The 16,870-nt window shown below is 41.9% G+C and overlaps 1 protein-coding gene across 3 annotated transcripts; it reads right to left on the reverse strand.

Annotated features, from left to right (window-relative positions):
- On the reverse strand, positions 1 to 16,628 carry LOC135523698 (transmembrane protein 184B-like). Of its 3 annotated transcripts, none has more exons than XM_064950532.1 (11): positions 16,559 to 16,628; positions 16,236 to 16,264; positions 16,039 to 16,087; positions 11,299 to 11,544; positions 8,399 to 8,564; positions 4,128 to 4,218; positions 3,889 to 4,056; positions 3,509 to 3,678; positions 3,118 to 3,318; positions 2,626 to 2,652; positions 1 to 2,337 (listed from the first exon to the last, which is right to left on the reverse strand). In XM_064950532.1, exons 4-11 carry the CDS (start codon positions 11,542 to 11,544, stop codon positions 2,108 to 2,110), a joined length of 1,299 nt encoding a protein of 432 aa, XP_064806604.1. In that variant the 5' UTR covers positions 16,039 to 16,087; positions 16,236 to 16,264; positions 16,559 to 16,628; the 3' UTR covers positions 1 to 2,107. The 3 variants fall into 3 exon arrangements, with proteins under 3 accessions (XP_064806604.1, XP_064806602.1, XP_064806605.1); XM_064950530.1 differs by having other exon boundaries at positions 16,039 to 16,114; XM_064950533.1 differs by lacking the exon at positions 2,626 to 2,652 and having other exon boundaries at positions 16,039 to 16,114; positions 16,236 to 16,623.
- Between the last annotated feature and the right edge of the window lie 242 nt (positions 16,629 to 16,870).

The following is a 16,870-nucleotide window of genomic DNA, read 5'->3' on the forward strand; positions in this document are numbered from 1 at the left end:
TGACAAGACGAAATATCTTTATTTTGTCTGAATTTCATTTAGACTAAAAATAGGAGCATATCAGCAGCTTTGACAAAATACAAAAGAACTAGACAAAATAAAGCAGTCATCAAAAACATTTTCTAAATGGTTTATGGAATGACTGGAATGACAGTAACAAAACTAAGCCTTTTTAATCAGAGTTTTACATCACTGTCATTATTACATCAACATCACTAAATATTTCTCCAGTATATTATTTCAAACTGTATGCACATCATCTTATGTCTAGCAATAATAGTCTTATACATCTCAAGATACACCCTAGGCCTAGATAAAGAGAGCGCAGAGAGAAGATATCAGAAAAAGAAGAACTGGAGAATGAAATGGTCTTGTGGGGACTTTCTCTTTGTACCAGAAACTGGAAATGTTTGGGGATGAGGCCAAACCCTCATAATTTATTCAACATGGCAAAGGATTCAACAGAATGCTACAGTAGACAAACCATAATAAGTGTAGTTCCATAACACGGTACATACTGGCCTCAAAAATATAAATAAAGCAGACATTCTGACTATACTTTAATGGGAAATATTGACATCCCGAATAGTTACTCGCCTCTCTGGATAATGTCTTGCCTACATGAATAGGGCCGAGCTCTCTCACACACAGTATAAGTTGAGGGAGGGGTCAGCATAGACTGAGGCTGGGACTCTACTAAGATAAAGCATTCCTTTCTCTAGCAGACAGAATGTGTAGGCTACAAACATAATGTGTGACCATGATCGGTCTGTGTTTGATAGATAAGGGTGTGTGCGTCTATAAATTGACCAAATATAATAGACTCCTTGCTGCTCTCTGGTGGCAGGATTGAGCATGGAGCAGCAGTGACTCACTATGACTTTACTGTATAATGGCAGCCTGTCCGTATGACTCACTACAATAACCTCAAAGCTAAACTATGTATAACGCAATACCTTCTCTCTGTAAGCACTTAACGTCCACTTCTGTGTAATGGAAACGTCTATACGACACTAAAAGTGAGTCTAAAATTGACCCACACTTCATTACAAAGCTGAATCTTTGTTGTTTTTTTTGCATCCAGTTAGACAATCTCAGGCAAAAAAAAAGTGTAACTGGAATTGTAAGTATTTAAAAATAGCATTTACCTATATTCCTGCAGTGTCTACGTACTCTGATCGCACAGATATCACCAAAGGCGTTTTTCCTAACATACATTAGAGGCCAGGAGAGGTCGGTTGGCAGAATGAGCCTTGCTGGATTAGAGCATGGCCTAATCCTCACCATACGAATAATGCCCCAATTACAACAGTATAATCCAGACTATCACACTGCTCGATTGCCCTCACCCTGCCTGTCTGCTACACACTGGAGCAGGTCTCTCTTCATCTGTAATCTGTTCAAGTGCTGTCCAACCAACCACTATCCCTGCCCTCCCCTCACATCCCCCAGCCATCCCATGTCCCTAGTGAATCAATGACAACACCACCATTCTCCAGTCCACAGAGCTGCTTCTGCCCTAAACCACCCCCTCACACCGCCCATTTAAAACCCACTGTAAACATGGCCACCACAGAGATCTGAGAATGGCCTGGTCTTAAAACTAAAAACCAAATAAGCCAAATCAAATGCCACACATAGCTAGAGTACTCTAATATCAATCTGGTATGGGCTGTCTTCTTCAGGGGATGTTAGCTAATAAGCACACACATTTTTTAACCATACAATCCATTTTATCCAAACCCCAAATAAAATCTCTAATAAGTGTACAATTCTGTCTCAGAAAATCCTCAAATTCCCATAAAAATTTTTTTTCTAGACAATGGTTTCAACCAAAATGTACCTCAGCATGTTCCCACTAAGTGTGTGCTCTATCAATAGTTCCTGTATAGTCCTGATTTTGTGCAAATAGTATGTGTGTAGTAGAGCATATTAAAATGGACCAGGCTAAGTCACATGGTCCTGTATTGACCTACCAACCCCTAACACACCTTACATCCCCTGCCAATCCTCCATAGGACATGTACTACATGAGGAAGACCAGGGGGTTGCACCTTACCGCAACAGTCAGTAAAGAGGTGATTGGCTGGGACTGGTGTGTGTTAACTTAGAACTCATCGTCCGAGCTGAGCAGCAGAGTCTTCTCATTGTCGCGGGTGCTGATGGTGCTGTGTGTGCGGGACACAGGCGGGGCAGAGGGACCCTGTTCCAGGGTGGACTGCTGGGTGTACTGCTGGTAGGCTGGGGAGAAGTTATGGATAGCATCCTGGACCATGTCTCCAGGGTTCATTGTCTCCTTCAGGCTGCTGGAGATGCTCTTCATGGGGGCACAGCGACCTGGGAGAAGGGGGATGGAGGAAAGGACAATATATAAAATATTTTAAAAAGGTAAAGTAAGAGTTGTGTAGTAATTGTGAATAATGTGAAACCTAAACAGTGGAAAATCACTTTTGTAAGCTTGCTATAGTGGATGTAAAAACAGCAACAATAACAACCACTGATTTCACAGAAAGCAACATTTCATTCAAAGTAAGACAAAAAAGGAGCACAGCATTGAACATAAGATTGTAAAAAGTAGAAAGAACCATAAAGATGGTGAAGAAACAAAATCAGTGGTAGACCTACCATACTCTCCATATATAGGAACTGGGCCTTGATAACGCAGCATGGGGAAAGAGAAAGACAAAAGGGACAAGGATATGGAAGGAAGAATAAGACAAACAAAATGACCCAGAGAATACGAAGAGGGATGACCAATGAGTTTTTTTTAAAGAACGAGGAAAAGGAGGTATTCCAAAACCAAAGATGAATGGGAGGAGATAAAGGAAATAAAGATTTGAAAAAGTGCCACAACATAGGAAGTACAGGGGTACGGCGAGGACGAGGACAAAGTGGGAAATGTATGTTGACAAGGGAATAGAGAGAAAGGGAGTGTGAGTCAGTGAAAAGAGAAGACGTGATCATATTATCTAGAGAAGTTCTACAAAGATTGTATACCATATGAGTACCATGAGCTGGACCAATGTCGAGTAGGTCCAGTTAAATAAAGGTTCAATTAAATATTTTTATTAATTTGTCACCACAGTATATAATACAGCTAAAACTCAGTCTCCTTACCCTGAGAGAGAGAGTCCAGCCTCTTGTCCATGTAGACCTTGTATGTGAAGGCATGACGCAGGGCCAGGGAGGCAAAGAACATTTCGATGCAGACGATGAAGTTCTGGTAACCGGCGGCAACCGTTCCCTCTCCCACAGACACCTCGGGTGAGTTGATTTTGGGGATGGCCCCACACTTCTCTAGGATGGCCAGCAACATGCCTGATGGTAAATAAACATATGTGGAGAATGACTACAGTACTATAGTATAATGATATTGACTTGGCATGTAATATGATATGAATGACATTACTCATATTCAAATTGCCTACAGTGCTTCAATAACCTAAAAATGTATATCTGTATTTAGATGTTTAGTGTGTGTGTGTGTGTGTTTATTTGTGCTTCTCACCCTGCCAGAAAGAGAGGAATATGACAGATTTGACCATGAAAAATTTGAGCAAGGGTCTGTAAGGGCTGAGCAGATCCCGGGTGGAGAAATAGAAGAGGAAGAGGGCGTAGAGAGACAGGCTGACTGAGATGTTGTAGACGATGGACACATACAAGTACCCACTGTTCACACTAGGAGGACAGACAGGGACAAGACTGTTGATTAGATTTGAGAGTAAACCAACATTAGGACAAATCTGTATCACTGGATTTGCGACCATCTACACAGAAGCACCACATCTTTTTGGTAATCAAAGTCTTTTAATAAAAAAATAGATGTATACATCTTATAAAAATTGTATGAGATATTCAACGATTGCATAACAAGAAGCAGTGGCTTACTTGAAGTCTCCATCACGGTACTTTCCAAAGGCCTGCAGGATGACTGTGACCACGGCCATGAGGGGTTTGATCACACAGAACTGTAGTGTGGCCTGCTTACAGAACCGCAGGAACCCAATGGAGTAACTCCTCCCCCAGAGACAGCACGTACCATACATACAACTGGACCTGGGGACGCAGGAAAACGCTCGTTAAATACATGTTGAACACACACACACAGAGTGGAAGAAGAGACTCACTCGATAGGTTTTCCTCTGATCTCAGCCATGATGGCGCTCTCTCCTCCCAGGTACTCATAACACAGGCTCAGGAAGTTATAGATGACAAACGCTGCACAGGAGAGACACACACAGAGTCAATAAAGGACCGTTTAAGAAGTCAACTTTTCAGACATATGTTTTACATCTAAATATTGTGTACAGTATATTAACCACCTAATATGGACATGGAAAAAGATCTAAAACCCAGCACTCTTCCATTACCCCAAGAGACAAGATAAGCCAATGACTGTCATATCAAAGGCAATGGGAAAAAAAGGCAACAAACACCAGACCACCCAGCCACTCGTTGACTTCCTGTGCTGAGTTGTCACAGACCCAAGGGAGGCCTCTACTTCCTGCCCACAGGAGGTGTTGTTCTAACTGGTTGATCAGACCAGACACTCATAGAATTACACTAAACAAAAAATTATAAAAACATGCAACAATTTCAACAATTTGACTGAGTTACAGATCATATAAGGAAATCAGTCAATTAAAATAAATTCATTAGGCCCGAATCTATGGATTTCACATGACTGTGCAGGGGCGTGAGGCCAGTTGGACGTGGCTTATGGTAGAGAAATGAACATTACATTTTCTGGCAACAGCCCTGGTGGACATTCCTACAGTCAGCACGCCAATTGCACGCTCCCTCAAAACTTGAGACATCTGTGGCATTGTGTTGTGTGACAACTGCACATTTTTTAAAGTGGCCTTTTATTGTCCCCAGCACCTGTGTAATAAACATGCTGTTTATTCAGCTTCTTGATATGCCACACCTGTCAGGTGGATGGATTGTCATGGAAAAGGAAAGTTGCTCACTAACAGGGATGTAAACACATTGGTCCTCAAAATTTGAGAGAAATAAGCTTTTTGTGCATATGGGAAATTTCTGGGATCTTTTATTTCAGCTCATGAAAAATGGGACCAACACTTTACATGTTAAGTTTATATTTTTGTTCAGTATAATCAAGATACTAAAGCTTATAGGATCTCTGTGCATACTGCACAGACCCACTGAGCTATAAATCCTCTGAGTGGCCTGCCAGCACTACTAGCAATGGCATTGACCCATCCATATGATATAACCAGTGACTGAGAAGCAGTGTCTGCCCTCCTTGGGGAGTGATAAATGTCATGTCTTTAGACCAGTCATACTGGAGCAGGTGGCAGTGACTTTGCAGTCTGTGTTCCGGATGTGCACGTTCTGTTCTACGCAGTGTGTGTGTGTGTCTGCAGTGTGACTGATGGGCTGTGTCAGGTCAATAAAGCAGGAAGGGATTACCAACTCTCACTACACCAGGGGCTCTATGAAACTGTAAAGTCACACAGTGTATTCGCATGCACGCACACCCCCTTCACCAACTCGCTTTATTCTTAAGGAACAACAATAAAAGTAAACACATATGGATGTGCTTTATTCTCACCTTTGACAGACATCCTACAGTATGCATCCAATAGCATGTCTGTGGCCTACAGTACCAGGCAAAGGTTTGGACACACCAACTCATTATTCCAGGGTTTTTCCTTTATTTGTACTTTTTTCTACATTGTAGAATAATAGTGATGACATCAAAACTATAAAATAACACCTATGGAATCATGTAGTAACCAAAAAAAATAAAAATGTTAAACAAATCAAGATATATTTCATATTTGAGATTCTTCAAAAAGTAGCCACCCTTTGCCTTGATGACAGCTTTGCACACTCTTGGTATTCTCTCAACCAGCGTCACCTGGAATGCTTTCCCAACAGCCTTGAAGGAGTTCCCACATGTGCTGAGCACTTGTTGGCTGCTTTTCCTTCACTTTGCGGTCCAACTCATCCCAAACCACCTCAATTGGGTTGAGGTCGGGTGATTGTGGAGACCAGCACTCCATCACTCTCCTTCTTGGTCAAATAGCCCTTACACAGCCTGGAGGTGTGCTGGGTCATTGTCCTGTTGAAAAAAAAAAAATGATGTCCCACTAGATGTCCCAAACCAGATGGGATGGCATATCGCTGCAGAATGCTGTGGTAGCCATGCTGGTTAAGTGTGCCTTGAATTCTAAATAAATCACAGACAGTGTCACCAGCAAAGCACCCCCACACCACCTCCTTCATGCTTCACTCTGGGAACCACAAATGCAGAGATCATCCGTTCACCTACTCTGCATCTCACAAAGACATGGCAGTTGGAAACGAAACATCTCTCATTTGGAATCAGACCAAAGGACATATTTCTACCAGTCTAATGTCCATTGCTAAGCAAGTCTCTTCTTATTGCGGTCCTTTAGTAGTGGTTTCTTTGCAGCAATATGACCATGAAGGCCTGATTCAAGCAGTCTCCTCTGAACAGTTGATGTTGAGATGTGTCTGTTACTTGAACTCTGAAGCATTTATTTGGGCCACAATTTCTGAGGCTGGTAACTCTAAATGAACTTATCCTCTGCAGCAGAGGTAACTCTGAGTCTTCCTTTCCTGTGGCTGTCTTCATGAGAGACAGTTTCATCATAGCGCTTGATGGTTTTTGAGACTGCACTTGAAGAAACTTTCAAAGTTCTTGAAATGATCCGTATTGTCTGACCTTCATGTCTTAAAGTAATGATGGCCCGTCATTTCTCTTTGCTTATTTGAGTTGTTCTTGCCATAATATCGACTTGGTATTTTACCAAATAGGGCTATCTTCTGTATACCCCCTACCTTGTCACAACACAACTGATTGGCTGAAATGATTTAAGGTGGAAAGAAATTCCATAAATTAACTTTTAACAAGGCACACCTGTTAATCGAAATGCATTCCAATTGACTACCTCATGAAGCTGGCTGAGAGAATGCCAAGAGAGTGCAAAGCTGTCATCAAGGCAAAGGGTGGCTACTTTGAGGAATCTCAAATATAAAATATATTTTGATTTGTTTAAAACTTTGATTTCATACATGTTATATCATAGTTTTGTTGTCTTCACTATTATTCTACAATGTAGAATATAGTAAAAATAAAGAAAAACCCTGGAATGAGTAGGTGTCCAGACGTTTGACTGCTACTGTATGTGTCTGTCTGTATTGCATCAATGTGACTAGTATGACTGAGATGAAGAAAGGTCCAACCCTGAGGCACTCACTGTATGACTAATACACAATTATACTCTCTATTAACCCCTGAAGGGGGATTCTAAAGTTCTCATTCCCTGCTCAGCAGTTCTGTGAGAGTGTGTGTCGTGTGTGTATTGAACCAGTAAGCGAGTGTGTTGGTGTATAACATATGGGAGGGTATTTGCCAGAGTGGATGTTGGTGACTTGTAACGTTAAGTGAGGGTGTGTGTGACTGTGTAGTGAGTGATGGTACTTGCATGAGAATGTGTGGGAGTGTGTGTTACAGTGTACAGCTCTATATTTAGCCTGTACACCCAGGGGAACAGAGCTGCTGTGAGATCCCATTTGCCAAACACACCTTCTTCTCTGCAGCAGAAGCACTGGCATCAGCTATTCTGTCATCTCTCTCCATCCCTCGCACCCTGTCTCTCACCTGCTGTCTCACTCTCATCATCACCCTCACTCTCTGTTTGTCTCTGCAGCACAGCTCTACTAACACATGCACAGACAGACAGAAACATAGACATTAAGGAACAGAACCGACCTGGGGTGACACCACATCAAACACACTAGACCAGACTAGCCCACAGACCGCCAGACCAAATTCATAGATAACAGAGTACCAGTATCTAGAAGTTGAAAGGTATTTTACAAGTACATTAGGCCTTTATAAAATGTGTGATATTCATCATTGTATCCCTTGTGACTATGAATGTTGCATAAGCCATATCAGATAAACAGCTGACTCTGTCTTCTGTTCTCTGTGTGTGTACCAGCATGTTGGGGTGAGACCTCATCATTAGGGATGCCTTGTGCAGTGAACACGGTTGCTATGCAACAGGTTCTTCCTACCCAGAAATCTGGGCAGGCCCCAGAACAACAAGAGGCAGCACAGAGGCAGATCAGCAGTTAGCCATCTGTCCATGGAGCCGCACCATGACTCCCACACACTGGTAAACAACATGCACGCACACACACACGCACACACACCCTTGTGGATTAGATAAACAGCCACATGTGGACATTGGAGGCCAAAGACAGCCTGCCCAGGGAGCAAAACTGATTGAAAAGACATCTTTTCAACCAGTATGGCTCACTGGGTGAGGAAGTATCACAACAAAGCTGATCGGCATGGTAAAGCCATTCATTTCTGTTCAACTCATGTGTAGTCTCTTACCCTCGTAGCAGTCCCGGACAGTGTCAAAGTAGACGTAGTACTCCTCGTTAGTGAAGAAGAGGAGGCTGAGCCAGGAGTCAAAAGCATAGATGGGCACGATGAAGAGAATCCGCACGATGTGTCTCTGCTCATTAGGAGAACTGTAGTACCGCAGGTGCATGTAGATCTGAGAGGGCGAGAGAAAAGCAAAGATGGATGGAAAGGAGATTATATATTTAAATGAGAGAGAGAAACAAATAGAGGGGGATAGAGTTTAATGTTTACATAAATTTCTATTGTCCCATTTTACAAGACACAAAAGCAGCATTGCATACTTTCTAAACCTGTTACTAATTAACATCCTGCCTCTGAGGGAGACAGAAATGGGAGTGAGAGCAGTGGGAATTCATAGAAGAACACAGTGATGCCTACACCACAGAGATCCTATTCAATTAGAGGGACTAGGTCATAAACCCTCCAACGTTCCAAAATGGGGCAAAATGGCAACCATCTTGGTCAGGGAGAAATTCAAAATGAGTCTAATTGGAATGAATGACAGTAGTGGCATAGGTGATGCTTTTCCTGCTTTTACTTATGCAGGAAAACTAAAGTATGTGATGCATCTGAAAATGTGTAATGGAATTATATTCAACCTAAAATATTATCATACACTGAGTGTAGAAAACACTAGAAACTCCTGCTCTTTCCATGACACAAGTGAATCCAGGTGAAAGCTATGATCCCTTATGAATGTCACTTGTTAAATCCACAGTCGAGATGAAGGGGAGAAGACAGGTTAAAGAAGGCGTTCACATTGTGTATGTGTGCCAGTCAGAGGATGAATGGGTAAGACAACATTTAAGTGCCTCTGAACGGATTATGGCAGTAGTTGCCAGGCGCACAAGTTTGAGTGTGTCAAGAACTGCAATGCTGCTGGGTTTTTCACGCTCAACAGTTTCCCGTGTGTATCAAGAATGGTCCACCACCCAAAGGACATCCAGCCAACTTGACAACTGTGGGAAGCATTGGAGTCAACATGGGCCAGCATCCCTGTGGAACGCTTTCAACACCTTGTTGAGTCCATGCCCCGACTGTTCTGAGGGCAAAAGGGAGTGCAACTCAATATTAGGAAGGTGTCCCTAATGTTTTGTACACTAAGTGTAAAATTATAAATACAGGTTTTATACATATTTTCTGTATAAATAGCCTCTAAAATATATGTAAACAGACCGTAAATGTCTCAAATGTTGTTGCCACAAATGTGCATGTGTCTGCTCAAACGGTCAGAAACAGACTCCATGAGGATGGTATGAGGGCCCGACGTCCACAGGTGGGGGTTGTGCTTACAGCCCAACACCGTGCAGGACGTTTGCCATTTGACAGAGATCACCAAGATTGGCAAATTCGCCACTGGCACCCTGTGCTCTTCACAGATGAAAGCAGGTTCACACTGAGCACATGACAGATGTGACAGAGTCTGGAGACGCAGTGGAGAACGTTCTGCTGCCTGCAACATCCTCCAGCATGACCGGTTTGGCGATGGGTCAGTCATGGTGTGGGGTGGCATTTCTTTGGGGGGCCACACAGCCAGAGGTAGCCTGACTGCCATTAGGTACCGAGATGAGATTCTCAGACCCCTTGTGAGACCATATGCTGGTGCGGTTGGCCCTGGGTTCCTCCTAATGCAAGACAATGCTAGACCTCATGTGGCTGGAGTGTGACAGCAGTTCCTGCAAGAGGAAGGCATTGATGCTATGGACTGACCCGCCCGGTCTCCAGACCTGAATCCAATTGAGCACATATGGGACATCATGTCTCGCTCCATCCAGCAACGCCACGTTGCACCACAGACTGTCCAGGAGTTGGCGGGTGCTTTAGTCCAGGTCTGGGAAGAGATCCTTTAGGAGACCATCCGCCACCTCATCAGGAGCATGCCCAAGTGTTATAGGGAGGTCATACAGGCACGTGGAGGCCACACACACTACTGAGCCTCATTTTGACTTGTTTTAAGGACATTACATCAAAGTTGGATCAGTCTGTAGTGTGGTTTTCCACTTCAATTTTGAGTGTGACTATTGATCATTTTTATGTGATTTTGTTGTCAGCACATTCAACTATGTAAAGAAAAAAGTATTTAATAAGAATATTTCATTCATTCAGATCTAGGATGCGTTATTTTAGTGTTTCCTTTATTTTTTTGAGCAGTGTATGATACAATGTCAATACTTTTTTGAGCCAGGCTATGGCTGTGGATTGACAGGATTGTTTGAATGGAATGTTGGCATATTGGCAGTTCATTAAAAAAATATATGGAATCATTCCTCTAAAACAGTCTGGCTAGCTAACAGACATATAGTGCAGCTAAATTCTTCGCATTCATTGTTTTCCACAATATCTTATCACAACACTGGCAGACCATGGTTGGCCAACTCCCTGACCAACATGGCTGATCTTTGGACCGCCATAAAAAAAGGTTCATGTTCATTCTAGCATTCAAATTCCTAATTATATGGTCGACACACCATCCTTGGCATCTTTTCAGTTTAGCCCCCTTTTCTCTACCCAAACAAAGAAGCCACCAGACATTCTCATTTCAGACAGTAGGACAGGGATTACCTTGCATAAGGTGGGTGAAGTTGTGTGTTGGGTTTTTCAGTTAAACAAACAGGGATTGTGTGTTGTTGCTAGGCAACCTATGCTCTCTGACTGAGCACTGAGCAGATGCATCTATTCCTCCAGAATCACCCCAAGCTCCTCACACTGTAGGGCCGACAGGGGAAGACAACACCTAGACCCCCGAGCCTGGGCATACCATTTGGAGATTCAATAGAAACTCTAAATGGTGTTCAGTTTTAGTGGAATGAGTGTGTTTTGAGATGTGGGGAAGTGTGCATCTGTGTGTGTAATGTGTATTTTATTACCTGGTGACAGGTGAAGAGCAGGGCAGTCCAGACGAAGAAGCCCGACACGGCCTGTGCAGCGGGGGTCATCAGGAAGGTGGGCTGGTCCAGGGTCAGCAGGGGGGTCTCTGGGAACCAGGAGATGTTGGGGCCCGGGAAGTCCATGGTGGGAGGGGGACCAGGGGCCCCACGCAGGGGGTATTCCTCTCCAACACCAACACCTAGTCGTTCAGACAGGGGCACGTCACGCCTCCACAGACGACTCATCTGGAGAAAAGGGTACAGAGAGAAAACATTTCCTTTATGTCCACATTAATGATACCGTGCATAAACAGTGCAGACATTCAGTCTGATACTTTCCAGAGATTATTGGAGATACTGGAACCATCAACCACAGCTATCGATAATGTAATTTATGTTGATGAGAGCATCTGATAAAGGAAGAGCAGAGACAATGAGTCAGGTGTGTTGTACTGTTTACTGAATAGAGTGAGGGAATCAATAGATTCCAGAGTGGGAGGGGGAGATAACTGTATAATCTCTTATAGTCAAACCAATGTTTCCCCCTCCTAGGCTACTAACTGTATAGACAGCAGTGGCATGTGTTCATGGATGCCAAGGAAAGCCAGGCTTCACAAAAATATTGACTCCCCAAAAAATAAAGAATACATTATTTTGTCTCTCTGTTTAATTATTTTCCTTCAATTTGCAAGAGAATGAATGTTTCTCACAGGACAAAGCATCCAAGCAAGTGAAACAGTGCCCCTCTGTCTCTCTACGTGTAGCCCATCTATCTGATGCGGTCTGGTCCTAACGAGTATGACATTGTTGCCGCCTGTACCATTAAAAGCAAGGGAAGCCAGCAAGCATCTGACCTCCCTTGACAAAAAAAGTAGAACATTTTTTGCCAATCGGTGTTGAGCTAAACTGAGTGAGCTCAACTATGAATGGTCCTGGTGCACCAAAAAAAAAAAAAAAAAGTCTCAAGGGAGGCCAGCTTGGATTTGGCGTCACTCCTATCAAATCCCATTAGGAGCATACGTCATTGATAGAAAAATGTAATTGTTTCATCTCGTTGTGTTGTTGTCCTCTGGCGGCAAGCTAGCCAGCTAGCTAAAATTGGTCCTTTCCTAAATTAGCCATGAATGGAGATAGGAATTTGGACTTGGGGTTTTACTTAATTCTCCGTACTGACCAATAACAATTCTGATCCAACTATGTCATACATTGTTGTGCCCCTGGCCTGAGAGGATGGAAGTTCAATATGTAGATAAATGAAGGCTAATGTTAACTAGGTAACGTTGCCCATGAATGCAAGTTAAGCTAGCTTGCAAGCATTTTAGCCAGGTAGCCTAGGACAACACTGTTATACAGTGTGTACTATATGACAGTGATAAACCATTTTGTCAACATGAAACAGAGGATGGCATTGGCATTTCTCTACACGTATGGTGAGTCAACATGTTTTTCTACTTGCATGAACGCACACACACACAGAACGCACACACTCCAAATCAGAACCATGGACAACCACATAAATTGAAGTGGGAAGTTTACATACACTTAGGTTGGAGTCATTAAAAAAAAAAAATTTAACCACTCCGCACATTTTTTGTTGACAAACTATAGTTTTGGCAAGTCGGTTAGGACATCTACTTTGTGCGTGACACAAGTCATTTTTCCAACAATTGTTTACAGACAGATTATTTCACTTATAATTCACAGTATCACAATTCCAGTGGGTCAGAAGTTTACATACACTAAGTTGACTGTGCCTTTAAACAGCTTCCAGAAATTCCAGAAAATGTCATGGCTTTAGAAGCTTCTGATAGGCTAATTGACATCATTTGAGTCAATTGGAGGTGTACCTGTGGATGTATTTCAAGGCCCACCTTCAAACTCAGTGCCTCTTTATTTGACATCATGGGAAAATCAAAAGAAATCAGCAAAGACCTCAGAAAAACAATTGTAGACCTCCACAAGTCTGGTTCATCCTTGAGAGCAATTTCCAAACGCCTGAAGGTACCACGTTCATCTGTACAAACAATAATACACAAGTATAAACACCATGGGACCACCCGGCCGTTCTACCGCTCAGGAAGGAGACGCGTTATGTCTCCTAGAGATTCATGTATTTCAGTACGAAAATGCAAATCAATCACAGAACAGCAGCAAAGGACCTTGTGAAAATGCTGGAGGAAACAGGTACAAAAGTATATATATATACCCACAGTAAAATTAGTCTATCGACATAACATGAAAGGCCACTCAGCAAGGAAGAAGCCATTGCTCTAAAACCACCATAAAAAAAAGACTACAGTTTGCAACTGCACATGGGGACAAATATCATACTTTTTGGAGAAATGTCCTCTGGTCTGATGAAACAAAAATAGAACTGTTTGGCCATAATGACCATTATTATGTTTGGAGGAAGAAGGGGAGGCTTGCAAGCCGAAGAACATCATCCCAATCATCAAGCACAGGGATGGCAGCATCATGTTGTGGGGGTGCTTTGCTGCAGGAGGGACTGGTGCACTTCACAAAATAGATGGCATCATGAGGAAAGAAAAGTATGTGGATATATTGAAGCAACATCTCAAGACATCAGTCAGGAAGTAAAACCTTGGTCGCAAATGGGTCTTCCAAAATGGACAATGACCCCAAGCATACTTCCAAAGTTGTTGCAAAATGGCTTAAAGATAATAAAGTCAAGGTATTGGAGTGGCCATCACAAAGAAAATTTGTGGGCAGAACTGAAAATGCGTGTGCGAGCAAGGAGGCCTACAAACCTGAGTCAGTTACAACAGCTCTGTCAGGAGAAATGGGCCAAAATTCACCCAACTTATTGCGGGAAGCTTGTGGAAGGCTACCTGAAACATTTGACCCAAGTTAAACAATTTAAAGGCAATGCTACCAAATACTAATTGAGTGTATGTAAACTTCTGACCCACTGGGAATGTGAATAAATAAATAAAATCAGAAATAAATCAATCATTCTCTCTACTATTATTCAGACATTTCACATTCTTAAAATAAAGTGGTGATACTAACTGACCTCAGACAATGAATTTTTACTTGGATTAAATATTAGGAATTGTGATAAACGGAGTTTAAATGTACTTGGTTAAGGTGTATGTAAACTTCCGACTTCAACTGTATTTAGCTTACGTTGATTAGACTAAATCATTTTTGTGCATCTTTTAGTTGTCACTATATTAGATTAAGCAGAGGTGATTTGATTATGTTGAAATTGTGCTGGAATAGTGATTGGTTTCCCTGGTGATTTTACCCACGCACAGCTACTGATAGACAGGGCATTCCCTCCTGCCTAAAATAATTTAGTTTCTTTTGACAGTTTTGTGTTAAACAGGTTGATCTGAAAGCATGTATTATATGGGCAATTTCACGATAAAAGAGTGCTGCTGAGACTCATGCTTTTTGTACGTCAATGATTGCAAAGTAAACAAACCATTCAACTCTATACACAAGGCCTACTTTGAATCATTTCCACAGATTTATTTCTCTCTCCAAAAACACTTACTTGAAGAACAGTGCAGACCCAAAGTGTGGTAACAGAATGACGGCACAAACTGCGCAAACAGTCACGCTGTTACCAAACTTTGCATCTGCACTGTCCTTGAAGTAAATGTGTTTTTGTAAAAAGAAATCTGATATTTTTTAAAGTTGTTCTTGTGCATAGAGTTGTACGGTTTGGTTAACTACAGTATTTATCTATGGAAGAGGGACCAAACACAAGGAAAAGCCAAAAATGGCATCTGTAAACATTTCTATTTAGTCATTATGAATTCCTATTTTAAACAGAATTTAGTATCAGATATCCTGCTGGCATGTTTGTATCTGCCACGCGATAACCTCAATGCCAGTTGCTGCTGTCATTGACATCATCATAGAAAAAAATAAATAATACTGTCCACTTCAAAGGCCACACACAATAACACACACAGTGAGACTAAAAATAGCCCGCTGTGACTCAAAGCCTTTCTCAAGCAAAATCAGAGACAGCAACAGTGGACAGCATGTTAAAGGACATGTCTAAACTGACCTATCATATCACGGCTTGGCTGCCAAACCGCATAGCAAGTCATATTAACAGCAGCATGACAGACTGAGGCAGTATTATGTTGCTTCCACACACACAGGCGTGCAAACACAGGTGTAATCCTGGGTCTCACTCCACTAATGAAATGAAATGAATCCAATTACATTGATTATGAGACTTGTGTCTCTGACTGTGTGGGCATTGGAGCTTGAGTCACATGAATGTCTATGAATGTGCATGTTTCTCTCTGTGTGTGATGGGGGTCATGTGTATTGGTTTGCAAAGAATCAGCAAATTAACATGTAGAATAGGGCTGGGTTGAAAGCATCAACGGCAGACAGTAGGACAGACAGGGAGAGAGACACATGACTGGAATATGTGTGTTGGGGTTTGTGAGGAAGGTAATAATATTAAAAACGATCAAAAAAGGTTAAACGCTTTCAATACATAATCCAAATGCTACTAACTTCAATTACTTGTCAGTTAAAAAACATTTTTTTAAAGGTAAAACGATGAAATGAGATTAGGAAGATAGAGTGATTACCAGCAAACAGCAGCAAACATTCAAGCAAACTTGCAGAAAAACATTGTTTGCAGTAGAGAAACATAGTAGCCACTAAATGTAAGCAGAACTCGACACTGAATGTATGAATGACAGGGTGGTAAACAGGCGCATACTGTATATAGACCGTCACTCTCACCTTTGCAGTTGATTGTCGATATGTAAACTTGAATCAAGATGACGTCTGTCTGAAGAATGGATTTGGAGAAAAAAAACTGAAACATACGTTTATTCTAATTATATTTCAAAGGGTAGATAACTAGAAACGATTGTTATTTTAGACATAACTTTAATCAGATTTATTTGCATTCAAACGAGCAAGTAAAATAATTTTACCTTTCATCAATTGATGGTTTCTGAACAAACTTTAGTCAGCGAGTGCAGTTTTAAAGCAAGAAATGAGAGAAAAATGTATTTAATTCCACAAAACTGCGATCGTTACTTCGACATCCATGTTTATTTTCCAGTCCTGCTCGATTGGAAATCTTTCAATTCTAACCAAGAGTTAAATCCGTTTTTAAAAATCTCAGTTTTTAAGGTTTTAATCTCATTTTAGTGTGCCTTGGTCCTTTCTTCATTCCGTTATGAACAATACAGGTAAAATATCAGTTTTGTCCTGCTCTATAAACTCCGTCATTCAATTCTCTCCTTTTTCCTACCTCGGCGTTTGTAACAGACCCTATCTTCTAGGATTAGCTACATTCGATCAACTCCGTTCGGTACTCTCCGTAGGTTCCCTCGAATGATATGTTGCCTGCTGTTTCCACCAATCACAGCCAATGAACACCGAGTACCAGGAAGTGGACAGAGTCGTGACAGAGATGAGTTTATAATGACGAGATGCTCATGTCTCCACCCTAACAATGGGAGTCGTTGTCCAAAAGGCTCGAAGGCAGGCGACACGTTTACTGTAGGTCCAGAATAAACCCATAGAAAAGCTTTGGGTTTATATTGGACAATTTTGGCGAGCG

This window comes from Oncorhynchus masou, chromosome 31 (genome assembly GCF_036934945.1).
Source record: "Oncorhynchus masou masou isolate Uvic2021 chromosome 31, UVic_Omas_1.1, whole genome shotgun sequence".
In the NCBI taxonomy this organism is placed as follows: Eukaryota; Metazoa; Chordata; class Actinopteri; order Salmoniformes; family Salmonidae; genus Oncorhynchus; species Oncorhynchus masou.

Excerpts from the sequence above, each read along its gene's own strand:
- LOC135523698 (XM_064950532.1), bottom strand. The coding sequence starts at position 11,544 with ATGAGTCGTCTGTGGAGGCGTGACGTGCCCCTGTCTGAACGACTAGGT. Across the intron at positions 8,565-11,298 it reads TGCTCTTCACCTGTCACCAG|ATCTACATGCACCTGCGGTA; the intron begins GTAATAAAATAC and ends TCGCCCTCTCAG. Across the intron at positions 4,057-4,127 it reads ATCAGAGGAAAACCTATCGA|GTCCAGTTGTATGTATGGTA; the intron begins GTGAGTCTCTTC and ends CTGCGTCCCCAG.